The sequence below is a fragment of the Egretta garzetta genome, unplaced genomic scaffold (assembly GCF_000687185.1).
Source record: "Egretta garzetta isolate BGI_Z169 unplaced genomic scaffold, ASM68718v1 scaffold251, whole genome shotgun sequence".
In the NCBI taxonomy this organism is placed as follows: Eukaryota; Metazoa; Chordata; class Aves; order Pelecaniformes; family Ardeidae; genus Egretta; species Egretta garzetta.
The window spans coordinates 7,601,820-7,628,124 of record NW_009258952.1 but is presented as its reverse complement, the minus strand read 5'-3'; the positions used below and the strand labels follow the sequence as shown (position 1 = coordinate 7,628,124).

The 26,305-nt window shown below is 41.6% G+C and overlaps 1 protein-coding gene across 1 annotated transcript in view; it reads right to left on the bottom strand.

Moving 5' to 3' along the window:
• CPA6 (carboxypeptidase A6) overlaps positions 1-26,305 on the bottom strand; it is a 42,147-nt gene that overhangs the window by 893 nt on the left and 14,949 nt on the right. Inside the window, exons 3-9 of the mRNA XM_009634507.2 lie at positions 25,466-25,580; positions 24,448-24,549; positions 23,451-23,555; positions 11,170-11,280; positions 10,835-10,925; positions 6,004-6,206; positions 908-992 (exon numbers count right to left, since the gene is read on the bottom strand). Of these exons, the coding sequence (XP_009632802.1) occupies positions 908-992; positions 6,004-6,206; positions 10,835-10,925; positions 11,170-11,280; positions 23,451-23,555; positions 24,448-24,549; positions 25,466-25,580 (812 nt within the window). The remainder of the gene's footprint in view (positions 1-907; positions 993-6,003; positions 6,207-10,834; positions 10,926-11,169; positions 11,281-23,450; positions 23,556-24,447; positions 24,550-25,465; positions 25,581-26,305) is intronic.

Genomic DNA, 26,305 nt, shown 5'->3' with positions numbered 1-26,305 from the left:
AGCTGACTGCACTGGAATGAGCGCAAGATGACGACTGGGCTGTGGGATGGAGGCCCACGATAAAAGTGGAGCTCTTAGCCAAAACACAGCAACAGCAGAGGACATGCAGGGGGTTACTTGTGAAAAATCTTGCTATTTACTTAAGCTCCTCACTTTTTCCCTGTCTGTTATCATTACCGAGAGCATTCAGGCCTCATAGTTTCAGTAAAAAAAAAAAAAAGTGTCTTGTTGAAACCTATTGAACTTCTTTTTCTCTTACCGGTCTTGCCTGACAAATGTTGTTACATATTTAATAGGCATATTTTAAAGTTACTTTGTTATAGGGAAAAAGCATTTGAAATCGCTCTCTGAAAAATGGAAGATGTCCAAATAAAGATACTGTTGCGATCATTTATCGTCATCTAGACACGGAGACATTTGAAACCTAGCTTTTAAAGACATCACACGAATTTTTAGAATGAGCTGTATGAAGAGCTGTATCCAACACAATTGCACAGGAGAGGCAAAGTAATGGTGAAAAACGAAACCTACTTTGAGTTATTTCCTCCCAAATTTTACAACTCAGTAGTGCATTTACAGTATCTGATAAAGATCTGTTTCTTAAGATCTTGTTTTAGCTTTCTTTTTAAAAAAAACACTGGTTTTATATGTTCTGATCATGTTATTTGCTGGCTTTCGCCTCTCAATGCAAATGCATTGTGTTTTAATCTATTTTGTTGCATCAGTTGAGTCAATCTTACTGCAATCAACTGACTGAACCAGTTACAAAACTTCACCTTCCGCCTTCCTCACCATCCTCAACTGGAACAAAGTTCACTTTAAACAGTGTTTGCTTTCTTTACTATAATAAGGGTAATCTCCTTCGTGCTATAGGTAGGTCACAAACCTGTGCCAGAGGAAAACTTACACAAAGTGCTAGATGCAGGACCATGTCTGTATCTTATACCGTAGGCTGACTGAAGAGCATTAACAGCATTATAAGCTGCTGATTCCTGTGGGGGGGAGAAAAACAAATACATAAATTAGACTTCGAATTAAATACTGTAATGGGATTGGAACCTGGGCTATGGATCATTGACTTCCGCCGCAATGCTGTGTTCCGTGAGTCTGTGGCAGCTAATTTAAAATTATTTTAAAGGATAAACACATTATTTATTTTTATTGACAGCAGTTCCCCAATTCCCTGAAAAACTTGGTTTGGTATTTTCAAAGCATAAAGCAGCTCACTGCACTGTGAATGACCAGCCATTCAATATTTGTAATTATAGGTATATATACCAATTTAGTGACACAACAAATTTAGGCAACATGAGACCATGAGATGAAATAATGTCTCTTTTTTTATGCAGTTCAAAAGCCATGCATGCATTTTCTGCCAGTACCTGTGGATTCATTTCCCAGTCCACTAAACCTCATCTCTGCTGGGCTTGTGAAGGAGAAATGATCTTTTGGTGACACTCCGCAGTGGTTCAGTGAGCAGAGGGGGAAGAAGGAAGGAGGCAAATTCCACTCCTGAATCTCTAATGGACAGGTGAATGTTCACTGTGGGTCTAACTTTCTCTGGGGCCTGATGGTATAGGCTTGGAGAACTCTTTCCACTATTGCAGAAACGTGTTTTCAGTAGGCTATGGGGAAAATCAGCAACCTACATTTCAACATCCATATGGATGCAGTCTGTTTAGGAGATTCATGGCATCCTGTGAAATGGGGTGCAGAAGGCCTGGCCCATGGCAAATTCTGAGGGTCACACATGTATAGTGCATCCAAACATAGAGAAAGGATGCATATATTAAAAAGTGAAAGGAATATTACAAGGACCCTGGAGAATGTGCAGTGAAGGCCAGGAATATCTAGGAAAACATAGAGCCATCTCCCTACAGAGATCAGGAAATGAGCATCTTTGGAGCTAGAAACTGCTGGACTTTGAACCCCTGGATAAAGCTGCAATGGTTGGTTTATTTGGTTTATTTCCGTGAACTGAAGAGCTGTAGGTTTCAGTTTATGCAAGTCTTCATGAACTTGGTCCTTACCTTGTTATTCATCAGGCACTAGATGATTGCACAGGGGAAGGATTACTCTATACTTGCCTTTCCATTTATACGTTTTCCCTAACCTTCCACTTGCCTTCAGGATTCTGGCTTAATCCTTAAACTGCTTTGAAACACCATTCCAGAAAAAAAAAAAAAAGTTAATTTTCACTTACTGGCTAGCAAGCAGGGCTTTGGAGAGTTTATTTTACACTGAGAACTGCTCTTAGCAAGTGGAAGAGCACTTTTTTACTCATTATAAAAATCCATTAGGCACAACTAGATTTTTTGTTTGTTCATTTCTCAGTACAAGGACGTTAGTGCCGGAGACTCTGACATTTTCAGCTTGCCCCTTCTCTTCCTCTTGCCACCTCCATGAGAGAGTGTGTGGAGGCAGGGACTGCTGAAGTCAATGCTGCTGGGAACTTCTGCTGGGTTGGGATGTGGTTGCCAGCCAGTGTGAGGGGTAACCTCTGACTCACCCCAACACCAAAGATGAGGAGGTGGGAGGAGGTCTGAGGAAGGGGGAAGTGCTGTCACTTGGGACTCTCCCTCCTCTCACAGATGCCTTGACTTCTGTGAGTCAGGACACACAAGACCCATGATTGGATTGGAGGTGTTGGACCCTGTGAGGGCAGCGGGGTGGCAGTATGAGGCCATGGTGGTGGCAGTGGGGCCTCGCAGGGCTCTGGGGAGTGGGGAGCTCCAGCTGCAGCCTGGGGATCTTTTCTGGTGCCTGCACTGAAGCCCTAAGTACCAGGCTCAGTTGCTCAACAGAAAGTTGGCAAGCAGCTGTGCTTACCATCCTAAGGCCATGGTGTGGAGCTGGGATGGCCTGACAACACGCCTGAGGGAGCTGGGACGTGTGGAGAGCAATGTCCTGGTAAATGCACCACGGAAAGGAGAACATAGCTACAAAGGAGAAGACTCCCTGTGCATGAGTTACACATTGCAGAGCAATGAGAGAACAGAAGCGAGCCCTGTGGAAATCCTTCTGAAGAAATAGTTTGGCAATTTAAAGTTTGTCCCATTTAAAACCAGCACAACAGTACTGGGTTCTGTGCAGAGGCAGCAACCATCTGGAGGCCAGACTGGGAGTGACCCAAGTCCACGTCCACCACATGGGCAGGCATCCCTGGGCACTGTGAACTCGATGCTCTTAGCCTTGAGGGGTGCTGCTTGCTCCCACTGTCAGTCCTGTGCCTGAAGAAGGGGGCGGTTCCCAACTGCATCATACTGTGCAGGTTGGATCCTGAATAAACCCAGGCAACCAGTCTTCGAACACCCTCAAGGAGAAAGCTTCACATAAAATGACGAGAGTTTTACAAAGACGTACATAAACTCTGTCATGCTATGTAAGTTCACTATGGCAAATGACTGTGCAGGAAGAAAAGGGATGAGAAGTAGGTGAAATTTAAAACTCTGGAAATGGATGAATGTTTCTGCTAAAAGTGCACTTTCATTTTAAATATCTTAAAAGAACAGATTTCAGGAGAGTGTTAATAAGAGAGTTGTGCCTAAATTAGAACAGAATATGCATGTTGTGATCAGTACACAGCTCTCCAGTTTCAAAGCAACTCTGAATAATTGAACACTTTAAGCGAAATGGTAAGTGACAGCTCACTAGAATGGTACGACTCAGACAGAAACATCCTTTCTTGTGCTCAGGGTTAACTGTGGCCCCCCGTTAGCACCAAATGTCATTTATCTGCTATGCAGGTGGAGTCCTACACTTGCGCTGTACACAGGTCCATGTAGGCCAACAAAGCTTGTTGAAAGCAGCAGAAAACAGAGATCTGGTGCTTTCCAGCTCACTGTAATTCCCAGGAGAACTGGAGAATCTGAAACCTCAGCCTAAGTCACCATTTTAGACACTTCAAATATTAAAGACTCTTCGTTTAGGAGCCACCAGGTGATCGAGCCTTTGGCTGTAGGCAAATATTAAAACACACAAATAAATAAGCAACAGTATTCCATTCATTTTCCCCATAACAAGCTTTCTAAATAACAGGAAATTACTTCAGTTTCTTATTCCAACCTCCCTGTTCTTTTTGAGCCACTGCAATAAAAAGAAATATAGAGTCCAAATACTGGAAAAATATTTGGAACTGGGATTTTGGCTTTCATTTGTCCAAGGCTGTTGTCTAAAACAGTGTCTGTCTTTGTCCCTTTAGGTCCATGCTCCACTCCCTCTGATGAGAAGCCTGATCCAAGGTCTCATAAACCTGGGGAACACCTACTGCACATCAAAACCTGGGCTCCTTTGGTCTAAAAGCTGTGGATGGAAAGATGGAGTGTGTTGTGCTGAGGGGCAGCTACTCCCTGTCTCAGAATGGAAAAAGCCCTTGAGTGACAAGAACACCACGTACTGAAGGTTTACTGGTCTGTGTGAAAACCCTCAGTCAGAGACTCCTTTTCCTTACAATGAATTTCCTGACACAGTGTCTGCTATCGTCTTATGTTACTCTGGATATTTTCATCAGATACCTGGTAATCACCTTCTTGCAGAGGAGATGCTGATTCTTCCTAACACTGTGTCTTTACCTTCTGCTGTGTTGTCTGTTCATAAAAAAATATTCTTGCACCTGCTGGTCTTCAAAGGAATGAGTTCCTGTGGTTTTAAATTACCAGTCTACATTTTTTGGTAGGCAGTAGCCACCAATTCGCTTGGGGAGCTCCTGTCTCTTTGCCACTCCCCAAAAGAGGGTGGAGAAGGTAGAATAAAAAGAAGATTCATGGATTTATTCACAGACAATACAGGGCTGGGTGGTTAGTCCCCACAAGTCTCATATTTTTAGCTCCTCTGGCTGCTTAGTTAACTTCTAATGTGCTCTATGTCCCAGGAATGACATCAGACACGAGAATTTTTAGTAGCTGTTGAAATTAAGTGTCTTAAGAGAAATAAACCCACCGAGAGAATTTAGTTTGTGGAGTGCTGGCTCTCAGCCTCCTGAGCGGGCAGCTGAGTGAAACTCCAGCAAAGCTCCAGGGACTGACTACATCATTTATTCTGCACAGGATACATCTAAGGTGCAGTTAAGCTCCTTTGGAGTAAACTAGTTTAAACTAGTAAGTAAAAAGTCACTGCAACTTTCAAGGCCAATATGGGAGATATACAGACAACGTCATTCTACTGGGGACTTGAGGGCGAAAGAGGCTTGCAACTGGGTGGTGCAATGTGTGTCTGTGAGCAGGAGCAAACAAAGTAAAGCTTCAGCACATTTCCCTAAGAGCATAAGCCATAGGGAGGGGTTTGTGTACAGGAGCCTGGCTAAAACCAGGCCTCAGACTGCAAGCAGAGGGAATAGTTCTGCGTTTGGATGAGCATGGAATATGTGAAATGTACGTATCTGTAAATCAATATGCTTGCATCAAGGAAGGTATTCTTATTAATTTATTCTTCTAATAGACAAAAGCCCCTGATGTTAATTAACTGCTTGTCTTAAAGGGTTAAAGGGTTAAAACCGCTATGTCTGAGCAGGATGATACATAAAGCAATCGAAGCTTTACTTTTGGCAAAATCTATGAGATTTCTCCTCTAATTGATAAATATAAACCATTTCAATTTTGTTTTGCTCACAACATCGAAGGTGATCTTCTTTGTGCTCTTAGTGTTTTAAGTTCTGAGCATGAAGGGACAGAATTTCAGCTAGATGCCCAAGGACTACATAATTCCCATTGCAGTTAATTAAATAAAATTATAATAACTATAATTAAAACCCAGGGATTTATCCTATAAAGTAATTTAAAGGGACTGATGGATGGAAGGCACTATACCATTTTAATCAAATTACCGCTGACTCACTCTGAGTGAAGGTTATATAACCAGAAATGTGGCTGCAAGCGGATCCAGAATAAATACCGCTCAATATTAAATATGTGCAAAGTATTGAAGAAACAAGTCTCCTCTGAAAACAAAATGTACCCAAAAATATTATCTAGGGAAGCAGATTCTCCCAAGTTTTAAGGCACTTACCACGCAGCTGAAGTTTGGAATAGTTGCATATTTGTAAGAGTAAGGGTACAGCAGCATCTGTGCATATGCGTGGAAGGACAAATAGGCTTTTATTTGTTTCCGATGTTTGCGGAGAAAATGAGCAACAGCCTTTACTTCGGGCTCAGACTCAGGAAAGGGACCACAGTAGGTGTCATCGCATGGGTGAAACGAAGCACCTTCATCTAGAGGTTGAAAGAGAAAGTTGACGGTGAACGATCCACAGAGAATTTCCAAGGGTCAACTTCTGGCTCAGCCTGTGTGGGCCCACGTGCAAAAGTGTGAAAAGCAATAAACAAATCGCTTTCCTGTGACTGATGGGCAGGAGCCAGTGGGACCTCAGTACAGCAATCTGCTTGTTCATCTAGTAGGCACACCAAGCTGCCAACTGGCCGACTACACACAGTTCTCCCCAGAGGACATGTATTTAGCCCAACAGAAAAAGGAGAGCCTGACTTCATTGTATTTTCTTCCCTGGCTTTCCATACGAGCGGCACATTTTATGACAGCATTCCGGTATTAAAACTATTAAAGGGTCTCAGTGTCTATTTGAAATCAAGAGAGCTATGCCTCTTTCACCAGTCACTGCCAAGACAAATCTAGCCTTTACAAGCATTTTAACGTACGAGCTACCACAGCAGTGGTTGCAGTGGTAGGTAGATAACCTCAACAGGCATTATCTTAGAGACTGGTTTAAAACATGAGAGTAGTTCCTGACTACTGCCTATTTTTACCCTTGCAAACCTTATAGGAAAAAAATGACAAGCCACATGGGATGGTTGCTCAGATAGCTAAAATAGGAATCGCCTCTGTTTGCACACGGGGCTTAATTTTCCTTCAGGTTTGGGGCAGGGGTTCAACTGTGAGGGTATCTTTCACCACATCAACCTGCTCAGGTGGCAGCAAGCTGCAGAAGCGTAGCCCGCCTGGAATGTCCCATGAGGTACCGAAAGATGAAACTCAGAAAAGGAGAGGTGGCGGTGGCTCCTTTATCATTTAGCAGTTCTGAATCTTAGCCACCATCTCATTTACAGCTTAGGGCCTGGGCCTAAAAGAACAATATTTATGCAAATCCGCTCCGCTCTTTTATCCGCTGTGATTTCAAAATGCCACATGTTTTACACTGACCCGCAGAACAATAATAGTTTGTTTGTGACATTCCCTGGTGTCATCAGGGACTTACAAAAGCAGTGTTTTACTAGCTTTCCTTTGTGTACTAAGTACTGCCATCTTTGAATAATAAGAAACGGGCAGTGTGTGAGAAGGCAAAATAGTATGAACTAAACCAGGTTATGCAATCAACCTAATGCCAAAAAAATTAAAAAGTGGGAGAATTTCTTGCTGCATCTTCATTTGTAATATGAAAATTGAGGCTACCATTCAATGGCCACAGGTGGGGATTTCAAAAGGTATTAGGGCTTAGATTGCCGTGGATATGGAAGGGTTATATAGAGGGCAGATGGTCTCCTCCCTGCAGAACAGATGGCCACCAAGTCATCCAAATCCCAAGAGCAATCTGCCTCGATGTCTTATCAGATAATATAGCTAAAGGAGAGCTATTTAACAGAGCCTCGGGAGCCTTTTCCTTTTTTCCTTTTTCTTTTTTTTTTTTTTATGGATACTTCATCTCCTGGAACAGTGTTGTATACTGAATCATGAAAATGGACATTGCTGTTAATAAACAGCAGAATCCTACAGGGTAATGGTAAAATGACCCAATGGTAAAGTATGATTCAGTTTAGTGACTTCCAGTGAAGAAAAAACTCTCCGAACTGTCCAGCCTACTATCGTGAGCCATTTGCAATTCCAGCTGTAGTTAATGCTTTTCCTTAAGTGAAGCTGGCTGGTAGTGAAAAGGGAGGGTTTCCATGTTGGCCTTGGATAATGTAAGCATATCCTCAATTTTCATACTGGAAGTTCTTTTAAAGTAACACAAGAAGGAAAAAACCGATACACTATGTATCGACTCCTGTGAAATTTCTGAGTTGCAGTCATGAGAAAAAAATGGAATTGCGTAAAATGTTACCATGCTGCCTTATTTTTGTACCTGATACCATACTGGGGGAGGACAAGTATCCTCCAACATCCGTCATGAAATCAAATGTACAAAGGAAATGTGCGCAGAGACTGATAAAACCAGTGCTTTGGTACAGAAGGAAGGCTGGGAGGATGGATGAGCTGGAGCACGATTCTCAAACTTCCTTGCAGCCGCTTCCCCTGCCAGTATGGGGTACTGCCCTCAATGAGCAATGAGGTGCACTGGAAATTGGGATGCACTGGAAATTTTAACTCCCACTGCTGCTCTCTTGGGGGCTTTGGATGCAATCCCTTTAACTGGATTTGCCCTATGACATAACTTAGTTCCAGGTACTTCATTATTGGCTTTAAAGTTTCATGAACATAAAACCTTTGGGCTAGTTATTGCATACGTGTATCTATTGCAAGGAGCATTTCTACCCAGAGATCTTGCTGTCGGTATTCACCCGTGTCTGTGTGCAATTTCTGCAGCACAATTTTGGGCACAGGGCACTGCAAAGTGGAGTCTACCGCAATCAGTGCTATGGCCCTTTTCTGGGTCCCTAAAGAATACAGAAGCAACATCATAAAGCTTACCTCAAAGTCCTGCACTAGAAGGGAAGAGGAAAGCAGAAGGGCTGCTGTGTTATCTTTACCAACTAGCTCGCCGCAGCTAGCTTTCAGCGGCTTTGCTGGGGTCGGATTCTGCCACAACACACCTGCCTGGGGGCCCTGCAGTGAAGTTCAAGCCTGTCTGCAAACTCTAAATGCGACTGAACTGAATTAAAAGGGTTTTTTTTTACAGACGCAGTATTAAATGTTAAGCACACCATGATTATACAAGCCTCAAAGTGTGATATGATCCAGATTCTTCTCTGCCTCATTTAGTGTCAGATTAATGAGAACACAGGGTGCCGGGTGAGGATCTTCTGAGCACCAGTCAGCCCAGTTCATGAAAGACCTCTTTATTCTCTGGCAAAACAGAGAATCAGACAGAGTTTGAGGTCCGGTGAGGGAAGCAGAGCATGTGCTTGGGGAGATGACGAGCAGCCTTGAAGGAATTCTTATATTTAAGCTCGGGGTGGGGACCTGTCTTTCATGTTCAGGGCAAGGGAGAAATGCAGCAAGCAGTGGATCACAATACACAGCGTGTGTGTGAATTGTTACTGTTTCGCTCAGCCTAGAAAAAAAACGGTTTTTACTGAAAACTAAGCAAACATTTTCAGGACTGAGGAAAAATTGTGCTTTAATACAATGTCTAGGGAGCAGGAAGAGGGAGGAGCAGAGCGATTTGAACCCAAGAAAGATTAATTAGGACTAGAAAGAAAATGCACTGATAGGTACATATAATATGGCTCTGAAGACTTTGTAAGAAAGAGAACTGTTTGTTCCAACTACGCCAGTGGCTACCTTCTGAACAGTAAATGTATGGTCCCCAAAATACCTGCAGTTGTGAATTATGCACTTAAGTAAGAGATGATAACAGTGATGTAGGACTTTGGTTCATTTTTACATTATTTTTGCAGCATAAAATTGCCTTGAAGATCATGATAGCAGTGCTGGGACTGTCAATAGTGGAGGGGTTCTCAGCTAACACAGGCTTTCTGCAACTGCTTCTGTGTCAGTCCTCTCCTTGCTGCAAGTTGAGCCGAAAAAAATTGGAAGCATATTTCACAGGTCCATACTGTACTGAATATCTGCTTCTGTTCACTCTCACCTCACTTGTAAGGCAGGTTATTCACGCTCACTTTTATCCTTACAGTCCTCAAAAATCTACTTAGAGAATCCAACCGCTGCAAGCCAGGCTGTACAGTGCTTACTCCGACTGCAAGTCATCAGACTATTGCGGAAACATCTAGAGACTTCCAGTCGAACAGGGATGGGCTGAAGGGAGGACATTGCACTGTGCAAACACAGTTTCTGTCTTTACAAGTTTATAATGTAAATAAGGAAGGTGGCTGAATGCTGGAGGAGGGAACAGCTGCAGAGAGAGGTGAAGGAAGTCGCTCAAGATGAAGAGCAGGTCAGGAAGAGAACCAGGTATATATCGCCGTGTTTCACAGCAAAGTGCTGTTATTTTCTGCTGCACCGGAACTTGTGTGGCTGCTTACTCCCGAGTTGCGCTGTCTTGCTGTCAGATTTAATAAAATACCATTTCTTCTTCAGTGGACCCATTCCAAATCTTCTGCTAGTATTTCATTACTGCTGCATTCTCTATGCAAAATTTAGGTCAATTTTTATGAAAGTATTTACAGAAGTGCTGGGAGTTTAAAATTGGATCTCCCTGCATTTAGAAGCACCTTCTTGCTTTATTAAATCACTAATAATAATGGCCTTAAAATATTCTCAGACAAAGCAAGTCTGACATTTCCAAAGCTAAAGCCATTTCAGAGAAATGATGAATTAAATAAAATGAAGTTTGAAATGTTTCCTAAAGCTGTAGTCAGGTAAATTCTGAAATGTGACGGGCCACGCTCAATACTGTGCTTCAAATTATTTACATGATTGCAGAAATACAGAACAGCTGTATGTGCAGTTTCTCTACTTTTACCACACTTGCCATGAAAACTTTTTACTTGTGATGAGATGTGTTTTTCCAAAGTTCAGGACTTTTTAATTTTTTAGAAGCTAGAAGGAAGACTTGAGCCTTGGCTTGTGGCTTTATGGGAAAGTAGCTTCAACTTTAACTATGGAAAAGAGAACGCTTCACAACGGATGTGACCTAACCTACTTACTCTGTTGGATAATTAAATACAGGGTAATCTGAACTGGTGGACCAAAGTATCTCCAGACTTACCGCACCATTTCACTTTCCAGTTGCGATTAGCATCAACACCGCGACACGGAAACCTTGTGTTCTTTGATCTTGTTTTTCTCCAAAATCGATCCTAAGTTATAAAATAGTTAAATAGCAATATTATTATATTTTGGCAAGTATCTATTTGCACACACAACAAACCAACCCTGGTAAACATATTCAGTACTACATTTTAACTGGAGTAATTTACTTCCATTTTGCATGCCACAAAGCGACGGACCAGATTATACAAAAATTCACCTTTGAATTAGTAACAACCATTCAATCTTTCCCATCTGAACAGTTTTTTGAGTAATACTACTGATACTACTTACATTTGTCCAGCTAAAATGATATCCATCCACATTAAATACAGGCATGATATAGAAATACAGCTGAGTTAGCATCTTTCTCATGGCGGGATCAGTCTGGTATGTCTGAAGAGCCTAAAGCAGAAAAGACAAAGAAAGTAGAATCATAGAATCATAGAATCGTTTAGGTTGAAAAAGACCTTATTATGGAAAAGTAGTTTCCATAATAAATATAATTTCCCCATTAAGTGTTGTGACAGGCTGACACAGTCACATGGCCTTTGGCAGTACAGAGACCTGATCTCAAGGCACCTTAGAGCTGTACTCAAAAGGCTGACATCTTCCTGCAAATGTGATTAAAGGCAGCATGTGAATATGTGAAAAAGGTGTTCAAAAGACCCCATTCTCTCCTCCTCAGTTGCTTTCAGTAGCCAAGAAAATACAACTTGCATTACAGAGAAGCAAAGGCATACAATGTGTTTCTTGACATAGGAGCTGAAAGTCCGCGGAATAGATTCTCAGTCGAGGAAACCAGTTCAGCTCCTGTAAGACAACAGAATGCTGTTGTTCCCACCAGGTGGTGATTTGGTGAGGTCAGAGCGTGTCTTAAAGCATTTAAGGCTCGCGTTACATAAGGTTTTGATGTATTCAAAGTCATTTACTATCTGTACAATCATCAATATGGGCAGCTCATTCCTTTATAATGTAGAAAACCCTCTACTTTCAGAGAACCTCAAGCATAAAGGTTAGTGGAGCAAGTCTAGGCAGGGAAGGTTTGGGGTTTTTTTTTTCCATTCTACATCTTAGAAAAACGCAGCAAATCAGAGGCCCCTCAGCAGTTCCATTTGCTAGTACCAGAGATGCTCCTTTGCTGCTTTCAGGAAGCTTGGACTCCACATGCGGTAGCAAAAACTGTCCTCTGGCCATAGCTGGGCATCAAACTTGAGTCCTTCAAAGTTTAAGTCTTGATTCTGTAAGGTGAGGAATCAAGTGCTTCACCCGGCAGGCGGAAAGTGTTTCACACTGCCGCCAGGTTCAGAGGGGTGCCCAAGGCTGGCTCCTCTCCTCCTGGTGCTGTGGTTACAGCCTTCTGCTCTGCAGTATTCCTGGCCCTTCAGGCCCAAGGAGTAACATGTGTTTGGGGGGAGAAATGGAAACGTTTGCTCTGAAATAAACTAAGCTAAAAGCTTTTCAGTTGACGAATGCCAGGGAACAGTGTGAAGTACAGGTATTCGATACTTCTGGGCTCCTAACCATACAGCTGTTTGGATTATTGAAGCTGCCACGGGGGCTGATGGATGCTTTTTGTGGAGTACCTGTAAGAAATACCCATACAAATGGACGTGTCTGGGGCTGAAATTTACTCATGGAGGAGTCTAAACTGTTTTTTTTTCTTTACTGAGGGCCTAGTGAGACTCCTAAATACTTTTTCTAAGCTGTTCGTTAACCACCTCCCGGTCTCACAGTGCTTTCTCCTCACCCAGCCTCAGCCGCCCTTGCAGCAGCGCTCTGCACCTGCAGGTCCTTCAGACTCACGTGCAGATCCAAAGCAGCACGTCATCCCCGCACAAAGCCGCTGAGTCGCCCAGTGCCAGGCCACCCCGAGCTCCTCCAGCCAGGGGAGGCGAGCAACAGAGGGCCAAGGGGGCACGGCACAGAATGGAAGGAGACTTGGGCAGCATGGTGTGGAGCACCGCAGGGTGGGACAAGATGCTGGAAGAGGGTAGGGTTATCACAGGGGCAGAAGAAGATGACAGCAGGCTTTTGAGGGGAAGCTCGGTAGAGCCAAGGCCTGCATGGGAGAAAGTCCCTGGCCAATGCAGAGGTCACAGGTCCCCTGGCCCATGTGGCAGAAACACCCCAAGGATTCTTAGCTGGAACAGTATTGCATTTAAATTGGATTTACTTGTATTAGGAAGCCACATCAAGGCTATAAATACATTTGCAAAAAATTCAGGGATTCAGGGAATTGCAGCTATAGTAAAAAGGAATTTGTCAAAAGCAATGTTTACTCAAGAATACTGACCGTGAAAACAAGGGCTCTGTTTCATTGATGTTCCACATGCAGAAAACACAGATGGAAGTAACCAGGGCTACTCGGTGCACTAAGCTAGCCCTGCACTTAAATCTTCACAGGGCTAAGAGCCTATAGGGTAAGGATGGATGTTAAATCTGCAAGACTGGTCTTACAGCAGAAACAGAACCAAGTCACCCTCCAAAATGTGAATCAGGGAGAATGAACATTTTTATCGTGTTTATTTCAGGGAGAAGTAGTTTGACTGGGAAGGAAATAAGGCACCACACACCACTTCCTTGACTTTTTCATGCTTTTCTCTTTTTAGACAGTATCAACAAATTAAGCTCAGGTTGTGTCTCCATGGTGGGTATTCACATATCAGTGATAATGAGATGGGCATATTTGCTTGTATCTGTATTTACGTATGCCATACTTTTGCTGTCAGTTATATCTGTAATTACGCATTTTGTTACACTGTAGTGTAATATACTGTATGTTAAATCACAATGCTGAAAGACTAAACTCTTTAAAACACTTTTAAAATCATCTCCTCAAAATAATGACAGATAATTAATTTAAGGTAATACACTCCTTAGAAATTGCATGGCTGAGCTTTGCAAATTTTTCAGAACCTTTCTAAATCTGCAAAAAGTGACATAATGAAAATATTTGAATTAAGGCTTTTTAATGTTCAATGTATTTTAAATCCTGAGAAGAATATATTTCTCTTACTAGGTAAAATCACCACCATTTAAACACCAAAACAAAACACAGACTGCAAAATGCCAAGCGCTCCTTCATTTTTCAAAGCTACTCTGTGTTATTTTAATGCCTGCTGTCATTGACAAAATACTAGGAGAGACTTTAGAAAGCATTATAGTCCCCAGCAATACTCTTCAAAATATTAAGGCTTAAAGTTGATTTAGAGCCAAATATGTCAATCATTCAATTCTGTTCTTTCAAGCATATATGGTTTATCTTAATGATTGGCGACCCCTTTAGAGTAGCATTTCATTAAAAATGTAATGGACCTGGTGCGGCTTTCTTCATGGAAAGCAAGAGTGTAGATGGTGTAGCCTGGTGCAAGTGAGATCATATTCAGCCTTTCTGCTGAAAATATTTTGTGCTTCATACTGCTTTTCTCTGACAATTTTATTTTATATATGTAATCTGGCAACACAGACTGTATAATCTCACCTCCCTTAACAGGGAGGTCTTTGGCAATGTGCCTTACAGTCACTAAGATGTGTCCTTGCTGGAGCAAAGCCCACAACTTGCCTTTTGCGATGTATCCCTCAAATCGTCTGAACAACGATCATGCCAACAAATCCCCCCCCCACCCCGCCCCACAGCGTTGAAACATTTTCTCTTCGCTATGACACAAGCAAGACGGATATAAACCATTAGTGAATTAACTGCATTGTAGTTTGCACAGAGCTCTCGGAATACAAAGTAATGTGACATTATACGGCTTGATTCTGCTTCCCCATCATGCAATCAATAGCAGCTTTGCTGCTGAATGTGCAGAGGGCCAGGCTGGCCCAATAAATGCTGAATAGTGTTATTAGTGAATGAACAGATGATACAGGAACCGTGCCAACACCGTGCACGCAATCTGCCTGGGGGATGGGGGAAAGGACCGATGATTAATAGGCGGGGGCTCGAACATTTGGATCGGCAGAGTGGTGGTTGTTGAGAGACCTACGCCAGCTTAGGCTGGCTGAGGATCTGGTCCATAGGAAATCTAATTTGAGGGACGAAGCGAACAAAAGAGCTATACTGTAAACTGCCAAGGCAATAACAGGCAAGAGTTTAAAATGGATTTAGGATGCAGTTGGGCTTTTCATAAAATAAGGGGATTGACTGAGAAGGACAAAGCAAGGAGACAGGGTTGTGAAAAACTCTGAAATTGCAGTTGCGCTGAATAACAATTTGCTGTCCCACAGTTTGTTATCAAATTTAAGGTAACGATCGGCTTTTGTTGTTTCTGGTTTTGAATTAAACAATCACACTGGATTAAACAGATACTTTTTTAGCACAGAGAACTGACTCCATTGCTATTCTTCCAGAATTCGCACAGAACAAGACAGGATTAACTCTGCCATGCAATTATTAAGGTATCAGTTAAAGCATCCTTTCTGATGGTAACGTACAATGTTTTACTATTGCCTGTGTATCTTACACTTTAGCAGGGGGACACTATGATCTGCCATGTGGGCTTTCATTGCCACTTTGTCAGTTTGGCAAGCTCTGTCTCTGTACTTGGAAGTAGTACATCTTTTTACCTCTGTTTTTCCTTTTACTGCTAGTGTCCTGCTTTGGCACTCAAATTACAAGCGCAGTGGGTAAGTCCGTTATTAAAAGTAAGATACAAATGAGTATTTAAACACAAATGGCTTAAAATAAAGGGTCACATTTTCAAGGCTGAAGCTTGAACTGTGTCTCTTTTTTTTTCCTGCACAGCAAAATTTTCCTTTCTCTCTGGGAGTGTTTCCCACAGAAACACTCAGAAGAGAACTCATAAAAAGAGTCTGAAAAGAAGGACCTGCAGGATCCCAAAGGCTTGCTTCCACTGGTACTTAAGGATGCAAATGGAGAAGATGCTGAAGTGGAGAAGAGGCAGAGGGACGATGGCAGGACTGGCATGCTAGAGAAGCAAACAGCAGTTCAAGGAAGCTTGTGGAAGGCTGGGACCACCCAAGCAAATGAAGGATCTTGTGGGGAAGAATCTGGATAGAGTTACAAAGATCTTAGTGGAAATAGGAGACACAACTTCTTTGTTGCACTCTGAGAGGTAGTACATAAAAAAACCTCATAGGTCCCAAATAAATCAAAGTTTGCCTAGCAGGGAAGAAAAAGGCCTGAGTTATTCTGAAGTACTTCACAGTACTCTGAAAGGGGCAACACAAATTTCTCTACTAGTAATTGTATGAAACTAAAGCCCACCAAGTTGGTGGAGACCCCTGAGATGTCTACCACAGAAAAATGTAATTCTTGAATTTTACATCCTAGTTATGTTGGACCAGGGTAGTACATATTGACAGCAACCCAGCAGAACTCATTTGAATACACTGTTTAATTAAATTCTTGAGACACATTTAAATAATTAAGATGCAAATTATTGCTTGTAATTCCATTTCTGGAACAACTAAATTGTGTCCAACACACATAATTTTCTTTCACAGTCCTTTCTCATGCTCAATAGTGCTTCTGCATATCAGTAATTTTACTGAGGCTCTGATTACTCAGCATCATCATACAGGAGTGGACTAGTAAATATTAAGCAGAATTTCTTCCCTAGGGTAAGTAATATGTTGGAGCAACAATGTGAATTCTCTTCATGCCTTGAAGAAGAACATACCCAACAGCCTAAAAACCTTCACAGGGTAGAATTTGAATGTCCCTAGTGATTAATAGTTACATAGGAGTTTGCACTAGCAAGTGTCATTGAAGAATTCCTACTACAAGCACAACACAGCTGCAGGGTTACCTTTATTTTATCCAGATGTATTTACACTGTGAAAAAATGAACAGCTGCAAGCAAAATTAAAGGCATTTTTACCTTTGTAAAATCATGGGTAGACAGGAGGATGCAGCTGAATAGCTGAAAGTGCACAAGAGAAATAATGCAGTATGCATTTCCTTTTGGAAGAGGAAAACAGCAAACCATTCTAAGTGGGGTTTTTGCCATCGTGAAGATGCCACAGCAAAGGAAAGCACCTTCTCTAGGCTGTCTTACTGTTGAATAGAACCTGGGAAAATCCACCATGGACCAAAAGAGAAAGAACAACTGCACAGTACAAAAAAGCTTTTAAAACAATGCATCACATGCCTCATTGTGGTGATACCTTGGTACTGCAGTCCATCTTTTTGGCATTGGCTTAAATTTTATCCATTGAAAAAAAAAAAAGCATCGCAACTGAGGGACCAGTCCGGGAAACTCTGGTTGGTAGTGTTCACTGCTACGTTATTTTCCTTCCCGTCAGATGTGGTGCACATTAGTAAGCTCTGCTTTCAGTGGCAAGGATGTGCAGGAGAGATGCAGACACTCAAGAGCGAAGCGGGATATAAGATGGCTGCCGAAATAAATGAACCCACTCAGAACTGAACCAGCTTTGAAGCAGAGGGGGGATGTTGAGTAGAAGCAGAAACTTCAACACATAGGTGTGATTACTGCATAGAAACTTCAAATGGCAGGAACAGCATTTGGAGGATGAAAAAAATTATGAGGATAAAACAGATTCTGCATTTGCACCAGTGCCTCTTGCTGTTGAAAGACTGATGAATGAAGTACTGAACCAAGAGGCTGGAAGAGGTGATCTCTCTGGTGGAGAAAAAACAAATAGGGTTTCAGGCAGAAGCTCGTGACAGAGAAGAATGAGTTGGCTAAAGATAAGTAAGGCCGAGTGTTTCAAATATAGATGCTGCAGGATGAAACAGATGGATTTTTCCTGCAGATAATGGATATATAGGGAGCACTCAGAGAAATCAATTTTTTTCTGAGGGTAGGCAGCTAAAAAGACAGCTGGGGAGACTAGAGTCTGGCAAACAATAAAAATCAAGCTCCAGTGATTGCATTGCATTTACTGAAAGAGCTGCAGAGTTTGTGGAGAGATCAGTCACCAGGTGACTGGTCCTCCAATGTGAGAAGAGCCCAGTCTTCATGGTGCCATCATCACTGGCAGCTGTGAAGGAGACTGCAGGGGGCCAAGATGCAGCCCTGCGGAACTTCTAGCCTTCCTAAAACAAGGGTGAACTAAAAACTGATGAACAGGAGCAAAACCCAGACAGGAAGATTTCATAGAGCAAGAAGATGTGATGGTCTAAAGGGCAACAAAAAATTTCAAGTCAAACCAATATCAGCTGAAGAGCTTTAGCTGAAGGGAATGGACCTTGGAAAGAAGGAATGTATCCAGCTAAAGGGTGAAAGGAAAAAGCTACAGGTACCGTATTTGTTTTGGCCTTGCATGCTTCTGATTCACTTTGGAATATTTCAAATGATTTCAAAAGCTCTTTAGGTTTCTGAGAGCCAGCACTCAAAGATATGTTAAGAACAGCGGTGTATCTGGCCCCAGGAACAGGAGTGGTGTAAATATATGGCATATAGGGAGAGGCAGTCAGGTCCTTGCTTGCTTTCTTGGAGGGTTCAAAGCTTCTGCTTGGAAAACTCCAGAAAACGGAGTGGAAAGCATATCATGGGGGGCGAACTAACTACATTGTCTCAAAGAATAACTAAATACTGGTGTAATGAGCATCCTTTAAATGAATATTAGTCTGAAATCCTGGATTGTGGGAACCTGGCATTTCAGCTGTACCTGTTCAAAAGACTTAAGTTTCTTGACAAGTGATAGGTCAAGCGTATAATCTTTAACAAATGTTAGTGTGTTGCTTCACCTTACACACTGCCAAGATCAGACTATTTCTGAAGTGGGTGAAAAACAGGTATCTGAATTTCATAATCAGCCAGTATTTTGAGGCTCTGGTAGTTATGGATAGCAAGGGGAAATAAATTTTCTGACTCCTAACAGATCACCAGTTTTGATGGAGCTCAGCAAGACCCAGAAATGTTCCAGAATGTGAAGCTGTTTTCCTGACAGTGTGGACTTCATCACTGGAATGAATGACTGAGTGCGGCTCTGACTGTTGATGCAGCATATGGCAGATGTTTTGTCCATCAGGACACGGACGATGGAATTTTGCAGAATGAGTATAAGTGCTATACTGGCTTTCAGCAGGTCTTAAAGTAGGAATACTTATGGCTTTATGGCCTTCTGAGCACATGGCCTGCACGGCGCAGAAGAAGATCCAACCACTTTTAACACTGATGCTGTCTGGATCTCCTGCTTGGACCTGCATCTGATTGCCCAGTTGTCCTAATTCAGTTCTGTCTATATGTATGTGCTGTTATTTTAGGTATCCTGTCTTTACAGTCAGGCACTTCATAAACGTTCCTGAGGAAGAATCTGAGATCTTGAATCCTGCAAAATTCCTGGTAAAGACTGGTCTCTGGGGCCTGGTCCCCAAGCCCAATGTCTGGCTGCTTGGCAGTATGCATCCCATACGCATCCCACAAGGTGACTCATAAATCAGTCTCAAGCTTAGAATAGTGGAGGCAGGTCTTGCCATTTTGCATCTTAAAGACAGACTGTGTGTATCTCTTATTATGGAGTGAAAAGATGGGATTCAGGCCTGGTTTCATCAGTAATCAATACCAATTTCAGCATTTAAAAAAAAAAATAATTAAAAAGATCTGCCCCCAGCCTTGAACTTCTTTGTCTAGGGTTGCCTGTCTGCTCCCTGGGTGCATGACAAAGGACAAGCACATCATCTTGGATAATTTGGGAACTGGGATCATAGTACACAATATTTCAGAATTTGGACTTTAAGCCATGCATCTCACAAACTAAAGTCTACAGAGCATACTGATATTCTTTTCAGATTTGGGATTCTTCTGAGATGAGACAGCTCTTATGGCCCATCTTTAAGGGATGATGCAGTGCTGCAGGATGAGCAGGGCTTCAGAGGTGCGGATTTGGATTCTTCTACTATACAGCTCCTTTCCAGTGGGCCTGTGGATAGAGGTGAGGGAACTGTCGTGGGCAGTCAGGCAAGGTCAATGCCTGAACCAAACTTATCAAGTCACCTTGATCAAATCCAGAAAGCTCAGAAGTAGTTCTGAACATTTTTTCAGCAAAGACCTTAGATATTGGCCAGGTTCTGTCCCAGAAGAAGCAGATGGTAGCACTGCTCATCCAGGAAAAAACCTCATAATAATCTCGCATTAAAGAAAAGTGGCTATGTGCAATGCAGTGTAAGCTGACCCACATTCGAAGCATAATATTATTTTGAGGAAAGTCCTCAAGATTTAAACATTTGAAAAACATAAGAGCCTAGGGAGTCTACAGAAGAGCACGCCACAGTTCACATTTGAGATGCAGATATAGTGAGTCCAGTCAACGTATGTTAGTTTTCCTTTTTTCCTAAAAAGGCCCGCTTCTCAGGATGGGAGAAGAAGGTGATGGTGGAGGTTACTGCCATTTCCAAAGTGTGAGGCTATCTGCACCTTCATCTGAGGCCCCGATGAGGCCACTCCCTTAGGGGGATGCCCTTGATCTTAATGGGCGTTTCCCTTACAGCTGACATTGGATTCTTAGAACATTTTCTCAAGAAGTAGTACAATCAGTGCTTACTTCTTGGAGGTTTTTAATGACATTTCTTGAATATTCTAATCTTGAAATACAAATTCCTGCATCAGAAACAAAGAACAGTGCATCTTAAAGTCATGTCTCTTGTATGTTGTTTTCTGAAAATGTTGTACGAATGACATTTCAAGGTTATACATCATTGACATGGATCAAATGGCAGCATTTATTAGAGGGAAGAAAGTCAAACCAGATGTAATGGGAATCCTCATCTGCTTCCACTAAAACTGAAACAGAATCTAGTTTTGATGTTAATGTTAATTTGAGCCTGTGAACCATATTTCAGATTTTTAAAATGATGGTAAAATCCTAAATTTGAGGTTGGGATAATTTGCTATCTGAATTCTGCTTCTCCTCTCACAATTGCACGGCCAATGAAGAGGAGTTAAATGTTCTTATTTAACACATATACATATAAAATTGTACTTTTGCAAAGAGTCTATAGGTTTTGCTTCTTTGTTTCTACGAGGGCTATTTAATTTTGGATAAATACATGTTATGTCTGATAAAGAAATTTTGTTTCTCAAGTCTACTGCTTTCTACAAAAGTAATAACAGATAAAAGAGTCCCTTTCTTTCCAGTTTGTAATATTTACTAACACATTTTAATGTATGATTGGATCCCATGCAGTCTTTTTAAAAATCTAGGCTAACAATCCTTTTTACCTCCCCCTTCCCCCCCACGCCCCAAAAAATTTTTTGCTGTGGACACAAATTCTGGGTTCCATTAGATTCATTTATCATTGCAGGTTGCCTCCAAAGTAGTCCACATGTAATCGGCTCTGTTTCCTTTTACAGTTCCTCTTGCTTCCCTACTCCACCACAGGTCTCTCAGTATTTCCACTGTCAGGGCCATTTTTCCACCCCTCCCCAGCTGAGTAAAGCCTGATGTTGGGTGGGACTCCACTGTAGAGCTGTTTGACAACAACACAGACGCAGGCACGTCTCTGGGGCTCATTAGCTGGTACCTAAAACTCTGATCCTGTGTGCGCAGGGTGTCCCCTTTCTTGACTTGAAATTCAATGACCATGAGGTAGGGTTTGTCAGAGGCCACCAGTATCACTAACCCTGGTAGAACATCTGATAATCTTTAGCTGAGAGATTACAGGCGTTCAGGGGCGCCTTCTACAGAAACAGTGATGTTGTTATTAACACCAGACTTACAGAACACAGAGCCAAGGCTAGAGCTCATGCTGGAGTCGATTATAATAAAAAACCACACAAAACCCCCAACCCCCCAAACCAAACAATAGTCTTTGCTCTCCTTTTGTTTGTTCCAAGATGTGACTAGGCTGGGTTTGTACTTTCAATATCACGTAATGAAAACTCTTTCCTGTGCTTTCTCTTTCTCTTTTTAGTCTTTTAACTTCTACTTCTCTATCTTTCTCCCTTTTTCTCTAGTCCATCTGGTTTTTTTTCTCTATTATATTTTCCCAAATACAGAACAAGCCTGCATAGCAGGCAGCCTCTTGCTTCACATCCTTGCTTCCCAAGCCTGATCCTCCTTAGTCTGCTTTGTGTTTCTAGATAGATGGGAACCAGGTCCTGCTCAGCTGAACAACTCCAGATGCTTTGTAGAAAGTGGGGAGCTGCTGCCCATACCCTGGCAAGCCACGCTAGCAGTCAGCTGCTCCGTGGCACCTCCTATGGGAGGTGGTATCCCCCATCGCTTGCAGCAAATTCACTGGTGCTCAGAAGCTGGTGCTTCCAGAGGTGCAAGCAAGATACCGAGGGTTCCTAAACTGGGTGGAAATAACTGGTCAAGTTTGCAGCACCCAGTCTTGAGCTTGAATGTTAAGTAAAAATTCATACATAGAGGTTGTTTTCTAAGCTAAATCACTTGAAAAGCCTAGTTGTACACTAGGAGTATGGATGCTTCAATAAAAACAAGTGACAGAGATCACAGGGTGAAGTGAAAGCTTGATAAAATATTTCAGGCTGCCTGCACAGTAAAGGGATGTGCGTATGCTGCTCCTGCTAGAAAAGAAGCTAACATCTCATAAATCCAGCATTTCCTTTTGCTTGCCTTAAATCGATGGGCTTGTGGTGCTATTCCTTAGAGTCAACAAACATGCCAGGAAAAATCTGTTTCCAAGCTGACTGCCCTTTCCCAGAACTGCCCGTAAGCGCCAGGGAGGGTGGAAAGCGGGCTGCCAGGCTGCCGAGGTGCTTAAGGGAGGAGTTTGCCAGCAAAAGAGAATTGCAAAGTTTGAAGCACGGAAAGACGTTCAATTTTCCCAGAGTTCTTACTAAAAATGTCTAATTCATTTAATGAGAAAAGTAATATCCTAAACCAACCAATCTAATCATCTTGCCTCTCCTCCTCTCCCAGTCATTTTTAATATCATGATGGAAACTGTGAGCATAATGTGTTCTCATCCTGATGCTTTTTGCTTTAATGCTGGATTGAAATATTGCTTTAAGGAAAGAAGAAAACATGTCATTTGTGAACAAAGGCAATGCATGACCGAGATGGGCAGACAAAGGTGGTACATTCTTGTAGTCTCAAGGAACTCTGCAGAAACTTTCTTTAATCTAGGAAAATGCTTTTACATAGTTAGTGAAAGAGTCTTACTAGCAAGCTACTCTCCGAGGATCTCAAATAACAACCAGAAGGTTTTTATATGCACATACACAGCCTATATTCTGCCATAAGCTCTACAGAGAAACCTTGTGATTTTTACCTTGCTGCCACATTGGAATTACACAGAAGAGAAACATCTTTCTTAATCTACATCCTTAAAGCAAAGATATTTCTGAACTGATCTGAGGCAGTACACACTGGCACTGATCTACCTGGACCATTACCAGAATTACAATCTTCACATTTTTAGGTCTTGGAATAAAATCCTACTTCGTTTCTCCGACAATATGCATCTGCCATATTTTTGTCCTGTGCCTAATTGTGTCTGGCTGTCGCTATCAGCTTTGTTTATCAAGCACTTAAGAGTTCTACAACTGAAAAAAAAAGCACAGTATAACAGCTAGTTATTTTTCTTACTAATAATATGTTAGATCGGTTATAGCAAAAGTGCAATGTTTATTGAACTGAGAGAACCGCGTGACTGTAAATCATTAAACACTTACTTCTTTCACGAACCACTGGCAAAAGGCAGGGCCAATCCACTCTCGTGCATGAATCCCACAGTCTATCCAGACAGCTTTCTTGTAGGGCCTTGATCTTTTACCTAACTTGAAGTGTGAATATCCATAAAAATATCAATAGATCTCATGAGATTGGTGAAACACAATAATCAGAAAATAATAGAATATTAGAAACACTAAACCACTTTGAATTTCCTCACATAAAAAACCACAAATTTATTGCTTTCAAAGGTATGGCCAAGATAATGTTATGCAGATATGCCAAGATAATGAAGCTGACTTGATGATCTTAAAGATCTTTTCTAACCTAAACAATTCTATGATTCTATGATCTATGGAAAAAAAAATTACAGGAAAAGTGAGATCTGTTAATTCCTCTTTTATGAGGAATGATATCCTTAAATATCACATGGAGCAGGGTAAGGAAAACTGATGCTACAGGAACAGCCTGACCCAGAATCAAATTTTCAGAACTCTGCAATAACAGATGGAAAGAAAGTGCATTGAAAGTAAAATTTTGTGTCTTGCTGACACCCTCTAATCTGTGGTCCCAATAAGGTGAGTTGAGAGCACACAGCCCTGAAATTTTGTCAGTAGCTAAAGAGGAAGCATAGGTGGCACACGCTGAGAAGGGCTCCAGAGTCCTCCGGGATCCCTCTCCAGGTTAAGTGCTTGCCAAGTTACCTATAAACACAAAACTTGCCAATTCCCTTAAATCCAAATCCTGCTAATTGAACTTGTCCTGTAATCTATCTCCATGCATATCCAATTCAAGTAAATAGGATTTGGCTTTTAGTTTTCCAGCTTTTTATTTTTTATTCATTAAAGGTGACATTCAGAGAGATACTTAGATCTTGGCAACTCATCCTTAGGGAACACCGTTAACCTGCCTCACCGATGTACATGCTGTAACAAAAGTGACAAAGTGTCTGTCCCCGATTCCAGATTTTAGTCTGATTAATGACTATTTAATCTTTACCTTGAGGACAAACAGTGGTCTCCCTTCATAGGATTTTCCAACAGAGAACATGTGAACAAGATCTGAATGAGTTTTATTCAGATGATGCATCCAACCCTGGATCTGCAAATACAGAAATAAAATTTGTTGCGTCAGTCTTTCCATTTCATGGGAAGCAACTGTAACACATTAATTAATCTCATCTCTCAGTCCTCTGTATGTTTCTGGATTTTCCCGTAGTTTTTATTTTTGTCTTTTTTGGGTTTTTTGGTTTTGTTTTTTTGTTTTCACACTTGAACTGTCATTGGGCTCTCATAGTTCTATTGCTGGAGGCTGGATGCAGCCTTTAGTCACAGGGGATTTTTTTCCCATTTTATTGTTAGATATTATTGCAATGCATTAGCTGTCCATTTGGAACCTGGGGATGGGGCTAATCCACCATTCCCACTAAATAAGAATGGAACGAAGAAAGAAGGTCCTCAAGCCTGCCTACCAGGATTCAACGCTACCTGCAAGATTTGTTTCACAGGTACCAGATCTCATTGAGGTGCAGCACCCTCCACACTCACCCTAGTGACTTTGTTTTGGTGCAGACTGAAACTGTGTATGTGAGCACACTGAAACCAACAGAGATTATTTACCCAGCTATCTTCCCGGATAGTATCCCCTATACATGAATTTGTATCTAAGTCTTTGGGCCTCTTGTGCAAACACTTAAGCATTCGCTCATCTTGCTTACTTAAATGACTCGGTGACACTAATCACTCATTGAAATCTCTTATTCCATCAGAGAAAAAGACCTATGTTAAAAAACAAAACTCAGAAGCTGCCAAAGATAGCTATGTGTAAAGATAAGCCTTGAATACAAATATTAAAAAAAATATATATTTTCAAGAAGATGCCTATTTTTGAAGAAGAGAACATTTAGAACAGTTCTGAAGATGAACAGGTAATCACAACTGGTAAAGAGAGTGAAATCTTCACCTTATTAAAAACTACAGTGTAGCGGCTAAGAGGAACAGTATGAATTTTCACGTACTTCTTCCAGGGAGTGATACACTTCGTAGTTATACTCAGAGAGGGACCTTCGATTCCTATATGACCTCAGTCCAGTTTGGTTTTCTATTTCTTTCTGTAGGTCTGATATGAGAATCCTAGGTAGAAAAAGATAGCGGTATTACTGAAAAACTAGTAGAGCAGGCAGGCTAACGCAGAACAACAATCACATTTAGAAGAAATACAGCAGGAGTTAAACCATCCTGACGTTACTTCGTCTGTTTTGTTTTGACAATGGAGTGCTTCAGGCTTATTTGAATGCACGCTGCCAAATAAATACTCCAAAGATGCTCTGAGATGTAACAATGCCTTCAAAAAACACAATGAGCTTGTTAAGCGAATAAACCAGAATGATGTAAGTAACGTAGCCAACGTGAAGAAGAAGCCACTTTCATTTGTTTATGGAGCAGCATTTGCTGTCTCCTTTTATAATCCAGTTATACTGCGTGATCATGGATCTTCAAAAATTTATTTCAAAGCCACAAAAAAAAAGATCTTTTAAGGCTTAGAAAAACATGCACATACTTTCTCTCAGGACTTATTGTACTGGCATGGAACATTACATATACCTACAAGTTGTAGAGGCAAAACAAAAAAATTAAGAACTCGGCAGCATTGTCATTCTGTCTGAAACACAACAAAGAAAAAACCGTAAGCACGGTTTGTTGTTTATCTACTCTGCAAGAGTTGTTTGGCAGTTATTTTAAAATAACTCAGGAAAAACATGAAACAACATTCAACCTTTTAAGGTTTTATAGGCATTAGGTGCAATGCCTGGAAAAAGATGGAAAGAAACCGCATTCGCTCTGATCCTAACTCAACT